Here is a 15,916-nt window from a genome sequence, read left to right as displayed (position 1 = left end):
CCAGATATTGCACAATGTACACTGAGAGCAAAACCATCCCCCACTAAGAAACGCTGATCTAGAGCAACGGACCGGCTCTGGGGAGTGAAGCAGCACTGGACCGGCTGTAACAATGCCTCCATGTCTGAACATATTTTTGGAACCGGTCAACTCTAATAGTTACAGAGTTGTGGAAGAAAGGCAGTCTCATTATTCCACAGACATACACAATTCTTAATTAATAAAAAGAATCTCCTCTGTTTCACACCTCTCATTTTTTGCTCTGAAGATCCTTTTGACTGTTTCCTCAGAGGATGATAAAGACTTGCGTCCACTTTGAATATTCAAAAAAATGCCCTGTGTCTTCTTCTTGACTGCGTCCACAGGTTTGGGTATGTGCCAAGTTCCTTCCTGCCCCAGAGCATTTCCCCATGTCACCCCATGCATCAGTGCTCAAATTACAGACCACTTCTTCAGGAAGACACTTTGTCATTCTATCAACCCTATACTTCTCCTTCAGAGCACTTTTCACAATTATATCTGCATTGTTACTGGGTGTGATTTGTTAGATATCAGTTTCCTCCATTGAATATATGTTTTATGAAGGCAGGAACCTTCTCTCTTTTATTCATGGCTGGATCCTCGCATAGAGTGCTTGGCTCAATAAATATCTGTTAAATAAATGAATTATTAGAAGAATGTTGAGAGTATTTTGAGAATACATATCATACTCCCCAGAATGATTGCTTTAAAGGGGATGATGGTGATATTTATACAAGTATAGTTTTCTGATTCTTTTTTAAATCATCTACCTTTATAAAAGTATTCTTTTTTTTAAACATTCCAAATAAAAAAATATAGTAAACAGTATCATTCAAAGAACCATGAGATGTACCTAGGTTTGACCCGTAAATAGATCACAGTGGTTAACCCATGTGCTATGACACTAAACTCATACACACTCTAACTGGTTTACTTAATTCCTTCAAATACGTCTTGAGCCTTGCTCTGTACTAAGCCCTGGGATGTGCAGGGTAACTATTTCGGGGTACACTACACCAAGCAAGGAAGCATCCTACGGGCCCAACCTCAGGCAGCGTTCAGACGGCATTCTCCAGCTGGGTTCCTCAGGATCTCAGCCTTAGCAGTTTGTAAGCATTCCAGCTGAATAAAAAGACAAGAAAGAAAAGCACAGTGAGCTAAAGGCAAAAAAAGCACACTCTGGGCCTTCATGATGCGAATGCTTTAGAACCCCATGGAGGCACCTAGGGGAGTTTTATAGTCCAGATTCAACTTTTTGACTGAATGCTCTTTAATAAGAAATGGTCTGGCATGTTTTTTACATTGTTTTTTTCCCCTCACTGGAATTTCAGAGACTAAGCAGGAAAATGTGTTTAAGAACCAACAATAGCTAAATTAAAGGTTACAGTAAAAATTAAAACATCAGATGGCCAAAGGGAAAAATTAAGATTTAATAAAATAAAGTTACAAAGGTCTACACCACAAATACTAGTTGACTTGTCCTTTATAGCAATTTTACTTTTCTTCCAAACATGAATATTAGTGAAATTAAGTTCAAACCAAGTATGTCTTGGCTAAGTATCTACAGAAAGATAATTTTCTATCAAGGAGCAGATTTCTGAAAACTGCTCAAAAAATAACATCTAGAGAGGGTGAAAATTAGTAGGAAATGGAAAACATATTCTTACAGCAGATTTAGGATTAGCACAACTGGAAATATAAAATAGAATGAAGTTGTCAGGCTTAAAACAGCTCCTTGGCTATATACTCATTTAATCACCCCCTGCCCCCACCACATCGTGAACCTCCTCTCAGACTTTCTTCTCAATCACTCATATAACTCCAAACAGAAAAGTAAATTATTTGAATAGTCTGGGACCTGGTCCTCATTAGAGGATCTAACTCCCATTTTCTAATATATTCAAGTCGCAAAATTAATTCCAATCTGGATAATCTTAAACAGGCTCCCTTCTGTCCCATTTTTATTTTGAAAAGTGGTAACAGGGTAAAAATATTAAACTGTACCTATTTCTGCTGATTTCTATAAAAGAGGGAGCTATGATTTCTAACCTAACTAAAATACAGTATTTGGATATATCATAATTTCTTTAAGTATTCCATTGTTCCTGAACATCATATTGTTTTGAACATTTTCATACAATTATATTTTTTTATTTCTGGTTTTCTTTAATTATTGAAAATAGGATGTCTAGACTTTCATTTATTTCTAATTTATGTTTTGACAAACCTAAAAATCAGCCTCATTTTCAACTGATCCAGGATTACTGAGCAGGACGGAGGCTCAGAATAATTCAAGGCACATTGTTTAATTAGCTGAGAGATTTTCCTAGCAACCTATCACTGCTAGTTTCTCTCCAGAATCTAGGTTATAAACTTCAGGCTCTTACAGGCTAATGCAAACACTAACAGAGATGGACACTTCAGCTTTACAATGGCAAAAGAACATTTATTATCACAGAGAAGGGGGGGGGGGACCTTATCTTTCTGACAGTCTTGTAAATGCTCCCAATAATTAGATACATGGAGAACAAGAATCCTAAAAGTTAAAAGAATCCAAAATTGAAGGACACATTTAACTCGATATTTTTCAGATTCCAAACACTATTGAAAATCATAAGATAAATTAAAGTCCCTTGCTATTTGGAGACCAACTCACTAAATGGGCTCTCCTCAGAAATTATCTAATTAGAACATGCTATACTCTACAAAGTTTAGTGAAATGGACACCTTTTTAAAGGTGAATTAAAATGAGTCAAAGGATCGCCTTTGAAAAGGTTTATTGTTATCTATTATTTACTATTTTTACTATATGTTATTTACTCTTTACTATATATACTTTTATATAATTTGTATCTTTGGTTATAATCTTGGTTTTGTGTAAGTAACATTTGTTTTTACATTTTATTAGGTATACTTCATATTTTAAGTTTCCCTTAAATGAAGTGTCTACTCACTCAGCCAGACCTTCCTTCTCCCACTTCCTTGTATTTTTCCTATAGCAGGGAGGGATATGGATTTCTTCCTAAGTGAAGGTGCTCACTTCTTCCCACAAGGCCAAAGAGATCCAGGCCAGTCTCCTGCCTTTCCCTTCTTCAGAATCTAGAAATAGATTCATGGCTAGACCACCCTGGCAGGGTCCCAGGAGCAAAACTACAGGAAGAAAGGCTAGAGTTGCTCTCCAGGCATCTAGCTCTCAGAGCTGCTCACACCCCGTTAGGTATTCAATCACATAAGCCCTGAGGGTAGTGCTATTTGGTACAGGAAGCTTGTGAGGTAGCTCTTTTTCTGTGAATTGAGAGTAATCACACTCAGGGTCTCTTTCAGTAGTGACCATCTGCAGCTTTCTGAGCCCACTGGCACCACAGAACCAGATTATTCTATGAGTTCTAGAATGTACTCATCGCAGCCTCATCTCCCACATGCATGATCCCCAAACTATAAAGGTAAAACATCCCCTTCCACAAACTAGTCTTTGTAACCACCTGTGTAAAGAGCATGAGACTCTGATCTGTCTACTTCTACTTGGGGCAGAATGCTCCTCTCAACCTTGCCTCACTTTAGAGACCAGCACTCCTGAGGTCTGAGATCTGGCCCCTCGGCTCACCTGTTCCCTAAGCAAGGTCCACACATGTGTCCCCTCAAGTCCTGGGCATCCACCATTTAGCCCAAGATCAAATTAAATCCCTGAGGAACAAGTCCCACTATCAATGCTGTATCTTTAGGATACAATTCAAATGCAGCTTGCTCAAAAACACCTCCAAAGTTTTGGAGATTTTTTTGAATGATTCATAAAACACTTACTGAGGAACTAGTTTATGTAAGACCAAGAGCTGAGTTCCTAGGATACAACAGCTAATGTAGGAGTTCTTCCTCTCATAGGGCTAACAGTGGACATGGTGGACAGCAAGAAGCGGCTTGAGAGTGTTTTAGCCTTCATAATCATCACTGATCTCTTCTCAAAGACATCCCAAGTAAGCACACTGCCCCCAGGCCACAGCAAGCTCTGCTTCACAAACATAGCCTCAAGACCAACTCCTAGCCCTTCCCTTTTAAACAAAAGGCTGCCCTTCAGCCCCATCCTGGCCACTGCCAGGGCCTGTTTAATTCATTCTTTAACCTTAATTGTGATACAAGCCATGGGTTCTAAGCAGTTTCCTCATGTAAAAATAGTAACACCTACCTCATTGTGTTGTTGTGAGGATTAAACAAGTCTCAGAAACTATCTGTCCCATGACAGTTAGCTGTTATTATTATTGTTGTTGTTTTATTGTTACTTATAATTGATTATTAACACAGCAGAGAACTTGGCTCATCCTGTGTAATCAGGGAAGGGACTTCCCTGAGGATGGAACATCCAAGTTGATCTCTCAAAGATAATTATTACCTGGGGAGGGGTGGGAAGAAGGGTGGTTGGGAGGTGCCCTGGGCAGAGTCAACAGCCTGTGCAAAGGTCCTAAAAGCAGAAAGAAGCAGGGCCTGTTAGAGGCCAGAGTGCAGACCACACAAGCAGTATTAAGAATACTGGTCTCAGGGCTCCTGGCTGGCTCAGTAGGGGGAGCATGCAACTCTTGATCCTGGGGTCATGAGTTTAAGCCCCACATTGGCCACAGAGATTACTTAAAAAGAGAGAGAGAGAGAGAGAGAGAGAATGAGAATATTGGTCTCTGTCCTAAAATCAGTGGGAGTCCACAGAAGGTTTTAAAGTGAGAGACTTGAATGATAAAATTTGCATTTTAAAAAGATTGCTCTGGCTGTGGTTTGAAGGTTATTGGAAAGGTGCCAGAGTCCCCCAAGGAACAAAAGGGAACTTCCAACTCTTTGGCTCACCCTATAAGAGTAATCACTAGTTCACGCAATCAACCTCTCCCTAACATCAAAACCCCTCTGGTTTCCTGTCTGAGGGATCACATCTACTTGCCTTCATCAGATAATCATCCTGAACAACCATGCCAAGTACTTGGCCCCTGGGTCTTATACATGGCTAGCACTAACTCATTGGTTGGCTGACATTGAATTCTCTGTTCAAGTGGGTTCCACTCTCCCCTTCAGTGGTTGATAAGTTCAATAGTGGTGTCTAAGGAGAAATCTTAAGTAGAGAGAGACAGACTGAGTGTCAAGTTCCCCATCTCACTCAACCCCAATCAGTCTCCTCACATGCATGAACTTGGTATTTTTGTAGAGTGCATACCGTCCCTGCCCAGCCTCCCACAAGGTTCTGCTGGCAACCAAGCACCTCCCACCACCAGGCCTTAACTGACTGGTCTATGAGTCTGGACCTAATAGCAAGCTAAGCCAACCAGACCCCTTCCCTGGGATTTAGAATCGGAATCACCAGTCTCCAGATCAATTGGACTGCTTACTTACAAATAGAAAACAATACGGGAAATATGTTGGTGGCTATTTTTATACTAATCCTATCTCTACTTAAAATTTTGATGTTTTGCTTATCATCACCTTGAAATATTATATTAAAATATTATTTATTTTGAGAAGATGTGGTATATGTATACAAAGGAATATTACTCAGCCATAAAAAGAATGAAATCTTGCCATTTGCAATCATGTGGATGGAGGTAGGGAGTATTATGCTAAGTGAAATAAATCAGTCAGAAAAAGACAAATACCATATGATTTCATTCATATGTATTATTTAAGAAACAAAACAAACCAGCATCAGGAAAAAGAGAGAGAGAGAGAGAGAGAGAGAGAGAGAGGCAAAACAAGAAACAGACTCTTAACTATAGAGAACAAATCAATGGTTACCACAGGGGAGGTGGGAAGGGGGATGAATTAAATAGGTGATGGGGATTAAGGAGGGCACTTGTGATAAGCACAAGGTGTTATATGTAAGTGTTAAATCATTAAATTGTAGACCTGAAACTAATATTACACTATATGTTAATTAACTGTAATTTAAATAAAAACTTAAAAAATACAAGTTAATATATGAACCTTTAGGGGGATATTGCACAATCTATGTATGATAGATTGTACTTGATTGAAAGTTGAAAAGTATTAAAGGTCTTACTGAGACCACAATTAAATAATCTTCTAATCTGTATAAATCTCATTTAAATAAGTGAAAGTAAGACGCATGCTGATTTTATAGACTTTAACATTTTTATCTGCTTAACAAAAGCTGAAGCTGAACAGATGATTTATCAGGTAAAGTGATTAAAGAATGGATCCGTGGAACTGAATAAAATGCTATACAAAATTTAAAATATACATATTATTTACCTTAATCACTGAGTTTTCCAGTGATTTCTCAAATTTTGCACCTTACCTGTCTCAAATTAGCCTCAGCTCTGTTTTCTGCCATGTGGACTGGAAACCAAGAAAGTAATTATACAGGGAAAAGAAGCAGGCATACAGAGAAAAAGAGGCAAGAGGTGGAAACAGGACATTCTGGATCTTCCATGCACTCCTGCTGTGGGCATACATGAAACAACCTAGATCCTCATAATAAATTCCTTGTTTTAAGCTAACTCAACTTAGGTTAAAAGATTCCCAAGAAATTCAAATAGAGTTCCTACATAAAGTTTTGTTTGGGGGAAAAAAAGGAGGGGACCTTTGTTGCTTTAAAAACACATGGAGACATACCTATTCATTTATTATGAGCTCATCTGAAAACTTATCATTTAAATTTTAGCTACTGCTTCTAGGGGAAAATGCACTCCAAGAACTTTATTTATAAAATAAATATTTTATAAAATGGAGCCCCACATTCACATATCATGTGCTGCCATGTTACTAAGGGCTAGTCACTTACCTTCTTTAAGTCTCAATTTTTCCATTTTCTTTTTTTTTTTTTTTTTTTTTTTTTTTTCAACGTTTATTTATTTTTGGGACAGAGAGAGACAGAGCATGAACGGGGGAGGGACAGAGAGAGGGAGACACAGAATCGGAAACAGGCTCCAGGCTCTGAGCCATCAGCCCAGAGCCCGACGCGGGGCTCGAACTCACGGACCGTGAGATCGTGACCTGGCTGAAGTCGGACGCTTAACCGACTGCGCCACCCAGGCGCCCCAATTTTTCCATTTTCTAAAAATACAGATAATACCACCTTGTCACAAGGCTTTTATAATGCATGGCACACCTAGTTTAAAGACTGACAAATCACAGGGCCTCAGTAAACCTCAATGCATCTCCCTTTATTATACATACAAATGTGAATCATATAGTGAATTGCTCAGATGACAGGTATGTGGGTGAATTTTTACTTTTGCTTCATTTTTCGCTAATGTAGTTTACATGCTAAGTAAAATTTTTTTTACTTACATGGCACTAAAATTTTTTTAATGCCAAAAATGCATATGGCAGCAATCTCTAACAGAAGCTTGCACTCACCTTGGAAATGCAGGAAACATTTCTCAAAACCACAGCAATTCTTTGACATATCAAAATTATTCATTGGCCTTACCCTTAGGAAATGTTCGTTGGTGGAATCCCCTCTTTTACTGGTGAGCTTCTTTTCAAATAAAATCTGCTTGGTACACAAGATGGAAAAGGTTTAACCTTTATAGTTTCACTTTCATTAAAATGTTGCCAGGTTGCCAGAGCTTCACTCAGAATTTTTTTTCATTTTTTTAATGTTTATTTATTTTTGAGAAGGAAAGAGACAGAGTAAGAGTTGGGGAGGGGCAGAGAAAGAGGGAAACACAGAACGAAAGCAGCCTCGAGGCTCTGAGCTGTCAGCACAGAGCTTGACAGTGGGGGGCTTGAACTCATGGACCACGAGATCATGACCTGAGCTGAAGTCAGACACTTAACCAACTGAGCCACCCAGGCGCCCCTGCTTAGATTTCTTTTTTAAGTAAACATTGAAAACATAGTATTTACAAAGGAAAAAAAACTTATTAAACCGTAATAGTGTGAAAGGGGAAAGAAAAGAAAAAAAATAAGTATCTTAGAGGTTACATGCAAAAGAAAGACCAGAAAGGATGCCTGGGTTGCTTGGTCAGTTGAATGTCCAACTCCTGATTTCGGCTCAGGTCATGATCTTATGGTTCGTGAGATTGAGCTCCACGTCAGGCTCTGCACTGAAGGTATGCAGCCTGTTTGCAATTCTCTCTCTCCCTCTCTCTCTGCCCCTCCCCCAAATGCTCACATGTGAGCACACCTATGTTCTCTTTCTCTCAAAATAAATAAACTTAAAAAAAAGAAAGAAAGACCAGATAGACTAATCTAGGTTCATATAATTAACAAACATGAGATATGAAAAATTAAGCGATGTTAATTATACCATTTAGGGGTACATGCAAAGAAAGACATACTAGATGAACTAATCTAGGCTAATAAAATGAACATAAGATAATTAAATATTAAGCTTCCTTAATTACACTAATAAAATGTAATTAGGATGTGCACCAAACCTACTAATATATAAGAAGAATAAAAAGTTTCTTTTTTTATGTTTATTTTTTTTTATTTTTTTTAAGTTTATTCATTTTTGAGAGAAAGAGACAGAGCATGAGCAGGGGAGGGTCAGAGAGAGAGAGAGACAGAGACAGACAGACAGACAGACAGTATCCAAAGCAGGCTCCAGGCTCTGAGCTGTCAGCACAGAGCCCGACACGGGGCTCGAACTCAGAAACCGTGAGATCATGACCTGAACCAAAGTTGGACACTTAACCAATTGAGCCACCCAGGCACCCCAAAACAGTTTATTCTTGCTATTATTGTATATTTGTTTAATAATATTTTAGTATTATGCTTTAGAAATACTTGACAATTTTTTAAAACACTAATTATTTTTGATCTGAGAAATTTATAGTAATTAAAGGGAAGTATCACCAACTCTTAAGCAGGCAGAAGTAAAATGCAAGAGTCTACAGGAACAAAGAATTTATAGGAACAAAGCCAAGAGATTGAAAAATATGTGAATTATAGGTGTAAGTCTTTACCATCAAAAACTAGTTACATTAGATGATTCTTCAGTAAACTGAAAGGCTTGTTAATTTCAAACATCAGATTACATCAATATGTCTTTTTTGTTTTTAAGTTTATTTATTTACTTTAAGGGGGAAGGGGCAGAGAGAGAATCTCAAGCAAGCTCCGTACTACCAGCTTAGAGCCCGACCCAGGGCTCGATCCCATGAACCATGAGATCATAACCTAAGCTGAAATCAAGAGTCAGACTTTTAACCAATTGAGATACACATGCACCCCCTCAAGTTAATATGTCTTAAAAGGAGGGGTGCCTAGGTGGTTCAGTCAGTTAAGCATCCGACTTCAGCTCAGGTCATGATCCCACAGTTTATGAGTTTCAGCCCCACATCTTGCTCTCTCTTGTCAGCGCGGAGCTGACTACGGATCCTCTGTCCATCTCTCTCTCTCTGTCTCTCTGTCACTCCCTCTCTCAAAAATAAATAAATAAAACATTTATATATATATATATATATATGAAAAAGGAAATGTTACTTTGAAGCATAAAATAATTAGGATACATGCCAACAGTCCCAATCATTATTTTATTTATATATTAAATATGGTGATAATTTATCTTTAATTCTTATTTCATAAATTGAAATATTTCATATTTCTAATGCCAGTAAATTAGTACAGTTTTCACATCAGTACATCACTGTATGGTGTCTAATAAATGATATTAGAAATCCCTTTAGTCTAAAGGCAAACATTTAAGGGTACCCCACTAGCATACTTTCCTATATGGAATATTCATTCCTGAAATTTAACAGGGATGCTTGTGCCCTTTCAGAGAGTAAAGATGACCAAGTTCTCCCTCCAATAAAAAGAAGCGAGATGATCTAACTGTAATAGAAAAGCTCCAATGTATGATTAAAGTACAGTTTACCACCTAAATAGAAATTTAGGTCAACCAAACAAAATTACCCCATTTTTGCAAAACCTTACCATCCTTTTAGTATATAAAAGACTTATTCAGAACATATTCCTGAGATCATAACCTTAAGACCTTTCTATTAAACAACTGGTATGATAAGTTATAGTTAAAAATAATTTGAAATAGAGACACCTGGGTGGCTCAGTCCATTAAGTGTCCAACTCTTGATTTCGGCTCAGGTTATGACCTCACGGTCTGTGAGATTGAGCCCTATGTCAGCTGTCAGCACAGAACTACTTAGGGTTCTCTCTCTCCCTCTCTCCCTGCCCCTCCCCCATCTCAAAGTAAATAAATAAACTTAAAAAAAATAATTCAAGGGTGTCTGGGTGGCTCAGTCGGTTTAGCATCCAACTCTTGGTTTTGGCTCAGATCATGATCTCACAGTTGTGAGATCGAGCCCTGCATCAGGCTCCATGTGGACAGCACAGAACCTGCTTGGGATTCTCTGTTTCCACCCCCCCTTGGCCCCTCCCACAAACACATGCTCTCTCTCTCTTTCTAATAGTAAGTAAAAATAAATGAATAATAATGCAAAATAGTAACCACTTCACCTACTACCCAGGAGTCAAAAGCTTTCTCTGACTGCTATTATACAAAGAAGTACTTTACATGCATGATCTCATTTAATCCTCACAATAACTTTATGTGGATGATATTATTGTTGTAACTTTACTGACAAGAAATCTGGGGTGTAAGTAACTCACCAAAAGTGACAGGATTGGAGAGGAATTGATAGAGTCAGGGATCAAAACCTAGTTTGTTTGACTCTAAAGCTTGTATTCTTAATTCTGCTGCTCCACCTCCAAACCTTATTTAAAAAAATCATAAAACTACTACTTTTACAGAAATATCTAAAATCAAAATGTATAGATTATATGGAAATTATAGAAGAAATATAATCAGTAAATTCTTCTTAACAACATAAGACGTAACTATGTGTATAAGGATAAACGGAGTTATAATCCTATGAGAGAGGGGTAAGAGTTAAATATCTTTTGGAGATGGATCTCACCTAAGGTTGCCAGGATACACACCCAGTGTAAGCCAGCCCAGCAGAATAATCCCAGATAAATAGATATTGACAATGGGAGAGAGCAAAGTCTTTAAATTATGGAACACACTGAATCACCCATTGTTTTCAATATGGTGACAGACATGTAACCACATCTCAAATAGTTGGGACAGGAGATCCAATATCCATGAAATCTATGGAAGCACATGCAGCAAAGCTTCCAGGTCTTCTGTACTGTTTAACATTTTACATATTTGAAAGCATTTAGTATAGTGCTTGGTACAGAGTCAACGTTAGTTTGACTCTTCTTCCCCACCTCCTGCATGGAAATATCCTGGATGGAGGGCACACTCTACAAAAGTGTAGATAAGAGAATGGCTGGGAGTAAAATTGAACATTTTAGATGACACAGTCAGCCTCAGGTAGAATTGGACAAGATGAGGTTCACAGGACTCCAGAAATGTTCCTGTATTTCATTAAAAAAATAATTATCAGAATGGAGGAAGTATAACTCAAGAATCACATGAGATTAAAAAAAATAAACCTAGGAATTTATACAACTATGAAGAGTTGTCATAAGAGCATGAAACAGAAGATAATTCATTAATATTTTCAATATATAAAATATTTACACATCAATGAGAAAAAGATGAATAGCTTCATAGGAAATAAAGGACAAGAGCTTAAACAGGCAAATCACCAGAGTAGAGATATAAAGGAACAGTAAACAAAAATGTTTTCTCTGGTTAGTAACAAAAATGTAAATAAATCAACAATAAGATGCCATTTCCTTCCAATTACCTTGGCAAAGAATGATGATGGCTAATGGGAACAAGGAAAATGATGTTTTTATACACACAGGTGAGTGTTTAAATGGGTACTCATTCCAGGGGCCAATCTGTACATATGTATCAAAGGCCTTAAAAATGGGCAAGGCCTTTGATCTAGAAATTCCACATCTAAAAACCCATCCTATGGAAATAATTAGGTAAGTGTGCAAAGATATATGCTCAAGGGGGTTCACTGGAGTGTTGTTCATATGAGCAAAAAATGGGGGGCGCCTGGGTGGCGCAGTTGGTTAAGCGTCCGACTTCAGCCAGGTCACGATCTCGCGGTCCGTGAGTTCGAGCCCCGCGTCAGGCTCTGGGCTGATGGCTCGGAGCCTGGAGCCTGTTTCCGATTCTGTGTCTCCCTCTCTCTCTGCCCCTCCCCCGTTCATGCTCTGTCTCTCTCTGTCCCAAAAATAAATAAAAAACGTTGGAAAAAAAAAAAATGGAAGCAATCTGTATGTTAGGAAATGAATTGAATAGTATATATCCTTCAATGAAGAACCAAGCAGTAATTTAAAATGATAATGTAGAAGGTGCCTGGGTGGCTCAGTCAGTTGAGCACCTGACTCTTGATTTCCATTCAGGTCCCAGGACCCCAGGATCATGGGATCGGGCTCCACTGAGCATGGAGCCTGCTTGAGACTCTCTCTCTCTCTCTCTCTCTCTCTCTCTCTTTCTCTCTCTCTGTCTCCCTCCTTTCCTCCCTCCCTCTGCCCCTCTCACCCCCATTCATGCTTTCTCACTCTAAAAAAATAAAAATAAAATAAAATGATGGGGCAGATACATACTTTAAAAAAATTTTTTTTAAATGTTTATTTATTCTTGAGAGAGACACAGACAGAGCATGAACAGGGGAGGGACAGAGAGAGAGGAAGGCACAGAATCCGAAGCTGGCTCCTGCACAGAGCCCAATGCAGGGCTTGAACCCATGAACCGCAAGATCATGACCTGAGCCGAAGTCAGATGCTTAAACCGACTGAGCCACCCAGGTGCCCCGATACATACTTATTAATGTGAGAAAATACTTAACATGTTTTAAGAGAAAACCAAGTAATAAATCAATACATACTGTGTTATATAAAACTGCCTTTGTAAAAATACATATTTCAGATATTAATAATGATTACTGTCATGTGCAAGATTTTAAAACTTTTGGTCATCCGTACTTTCTAATGTTCCTACAATAAACATGTACTTTAATGTGCGTAATTAAAAACATGGGTAAACAAGAAAAGGAGGTTTCCATTTGTGTCCCCATCCAGTGTTTACCAGACATAATAACTTTAGGCAAGTCAATGTATGCCAAGACACAGCTGCTTCAGATAGAAAATTGGGACAATAATAAACTATACCTCTCAGGGCCAGTATGGGAATAAAACCAAAAGCAAAAGCACTCTGAAACTGTAAAGTACTTGATAAACACTGGTTGTTATTACCACCAATAAAAGACAACTCATCAAGAGATTAGGGGAAGAAAAACTGATAGACACTCAGGTGATATGAGAAGAGGAGGGGAAACGCTGGTCCTCCCCACCTGCACAGGCCCTCACGTGTGTGGCAATGCAGTTGTTCCTCAGGGCCACATTCAAGGGAGGCCATGGTAATGATGCAGGTGACAGCACTTAGCAAGTGTCCAGCATAGGAGGTGCTTTCCTGCTCTTCTTTAATTCATTAGGCACTTTACTCTTTCTTTTTATGGATCAGGATACTAAGTCATAAAGAGGTCAGGTAATTTGCTGAAAGCCACACAACTGTGAGGTAGGGAAACCAAGTTTCCAAACCAGCAGACCGGCTCCAGAGGCCACACTCTTAACAATAACATTAACACTAACACAATTAACACTAACAAAGGGAATGTATTCCAGGACACAGTCACACCCTGAAGTGCTGAAGAGATCAAGACCGAGAGCTGTGAGTACAAAGTCCCCAGGCTGGAATGCTAAGACAACATCACCTCCAACTCAAAATGCAGAAAGTTTCCAATAATCTAAAATGGCCAAAGACTGAATAAGTTATTATGCGAGGTAGTATATCAATCACTGGAAGTCAAAAATGGGGCCATAACACATCTGAGGTTGTTCTGAAACAAACAAAAATGGCCCTAAGCTTACCTGAGCCACAGAAGCCACCAGCAGGGGATGAAGACCTACAACCACCACTGACTGCTATCTCTCAAGGAGGTCCCTGCTATGGCTCAACTATGTCCCTGCCAAGGTTGCACATCCAAGTCCTGACCTCCATTCCCTTAGAGTGTGACTATGTTTAGAGATAAGGCTTTTAGAGAGGTAGTTAAGGTAAAAAGAGGTTATATGGGTGACTTCTAATGTAGTATCACTGGTGTCCTTATAAGAAGAGCTTAGGGGGTACCTGGGTAGCTCAGTCAGTTAAGCGTCTGACAATGGATTTTGGCTCAGATCATGATCTTGTGGTTCGTGAGTTCAAGCCCCACATGAGGCACTGTACTGACAGTGCGGAACCTGCTTAGGATTCTCTCTCTTCCTCTCCCTCTGCACCTCTCCACTCACATGTGCGCACTCTCTCTCTCTGTCTCTCTCTGTCTCAAAAATAAATAAACATTAAAAAAAAAAAGAGCTTAGGACACATGCAAGCACAGAGGAAACAAGTATGTGAGGACACAGCAAAAAAGATGGCCATCTACAAGCCAGGAAAACAGGCCTCAGAAGAAACCAACCCTGCCAACATCTTTATTTCCAATTTACAGCCTCCAGAACCAAGAGAAAATAAATTTCTGCCATTTAGGCCACCTGGTCTGTGGGACTTTGTTAAGGCACCCCTAGCAGACTAATACAGTTCCCACGGGTGGGCACAGCCCACCAAGAGTGGGTCCTTGCCATCACCATTCTGCTCCATGGTGGAAATGAGCCTTCTCCAGACACTGCTGCCTCCATCCACCAGTCTCTTCAGAGCTTCTCTTCAGCTCACAGGCTGTGCTGTGCCCACTGAGTCCCTACCTCCAGGGCTGGGACAGCCCATGCTCTGCTCAAAGCTGGGCCACAGGTGACTCTGAGAAACCATCAACCTTCTAGGACCCCTGGCCTGAGGCAGCTGCCTGTCCTCCACTGCTCCATAGGAGTACTTGGCCCACCGCTCTCACTTTTCCAGTCAGTGCTCACCTTTCTCCAGGTGTAAAACCCACCACTCTTTGAGGAAAGTCCCTCTGGGGAGTTGCTCCAACTTCTAGGCGTTCAGTTTGTGTGTTCCACCAGAGAGCCATCTTCTTCTAGGGTTTCATAAGTACTGAGGAGGCCCAAGCACAGGGATGAGGGTCCAGGGTGTGGAAGTACTGCCTAAAGCACCTGCCACCTTCCAAAAGTCTGTCTCCACGGTAAACCTATGCGCACCTGCACACTTCCTGCATAACTTCAGGTTATTATCTTCCTCAGGGGGCTTCTACGAAGCTGTCTTCTATAGGTAACTCCACCAGTCTGTCACACAAAGACCACAAATGTCTTTCCAACTCAGTCCTGTTGCCAGATCCACCCACAGAGGGAAGGGAGAAACAACCACCCATCTCCACATGCTGGGGGATGTAGAGACCCAGCTTCAGCCACGATACCCGGGTACCTGGCATTCAAACGAATATAGGCAGAATCCTTCACCATCCGATCATCTCACTGCTCTGCTTAAAACTGTTGGTATTAAGTCAAATTCCCTTCAATGGACCCCTGCCAACATTTCCAGCATTGTGTCCTGCCACTTGACTTCTTGTTTCCTGGTCACAGTCATGCAGATCTGTTCATCCATGTTGAACTATCCTCTCTTCGGGGCACTGGTACCTGTCATCTCCTCTGCCCAGGACTCTCTACCCCTCTGCTTTGCCTGGTTAGCTCCTATTCATCCTGCAAATCTCAGGTGTCACTTCCTCTGGGGAGCCTTCCCTGATATCCCCAGGTCTGAGTTAATTACTCTTGGACATGCTCCAGTAGCACCAATGCATCCATACCTACCCCATAATCAGCACTGTCTACAATTACTTGTTTAGAAAGGCAGATTCTATTGCCTCAGCCTCATTTCTACCCATAGCCCCAACCCCAAGCAGTGAGCTCCTTAAGTGTGTGACCATTCCCCTTAGGGGTAATCCCAGTTTTGCCCACTGTCCCAGTATAATTACTAATTATTGTAATTATTGTCCTCTTTTGTTTTCCAGCTTGGATGATAAATTATTTG

General features: G+C 39.9%; 1 protein-coding gene across 14 annotated transcripts in view; it reads right to left on the bottom strand.

Moving 5' to 3' along the window:
• KLHL32 (kelch like family member 32) overlaps positions 1 to 15,916 on the bottom strand; it is a 241,027-nt gene that overhangs the window by 192,894 nt on the left and 32,217 nt on the right. For 7 of the 14 annotated variants that reach the window (XM_058734766.1, XM_058734767.1, XM_058734769.1 and 4 more), the window contains exon 2: positions 1,068 to 1,143. The exons of 2 other annotated variants lie outside the window; for them this stretch is intronic. In XM_058734766.1, the coding sequence (XP_058590749.1) occupies positions 1,068 to 1,090 (23 nt within the window). In that variant the 5' untranslated portion in view covers positions 1,091 to 1,143. Of the gene's footprint in view, positions 1 to 1,067; positions 1,144 to 4,405; positions 4,475 to 7,444; positions 7,508 to 10,590; positions 10,695 to 15,916 lie in introns of all 14 variants that reach the window. 5 more of the 14 variants (XM_058734759.1, XM_058734754.1, XM_058734758.1 and 2 more) reach the window with 4 other exon arrangements.

The sequence above is a fragment of the Neofelis nebulosa genome, chromosome 6 (assembly GCF_028018385.1).
Source record: "Neofelis nebulosa isolate mNeoNeb1 chromosome 6, mNeoNeb1.pri, whole genome shotgun sequence".
Lineage (NCBI taxonomy): Eukaryota > Metazoa > Chordata > Mammalia > Carnivora > Felidae > Neofelis > Neofelis nebulosa.
The sequence above is the reverse complement of the archived record's forward strand: the minus strand, read 5'-3'. Positions and strand labels throughout refer to the sequence as shown.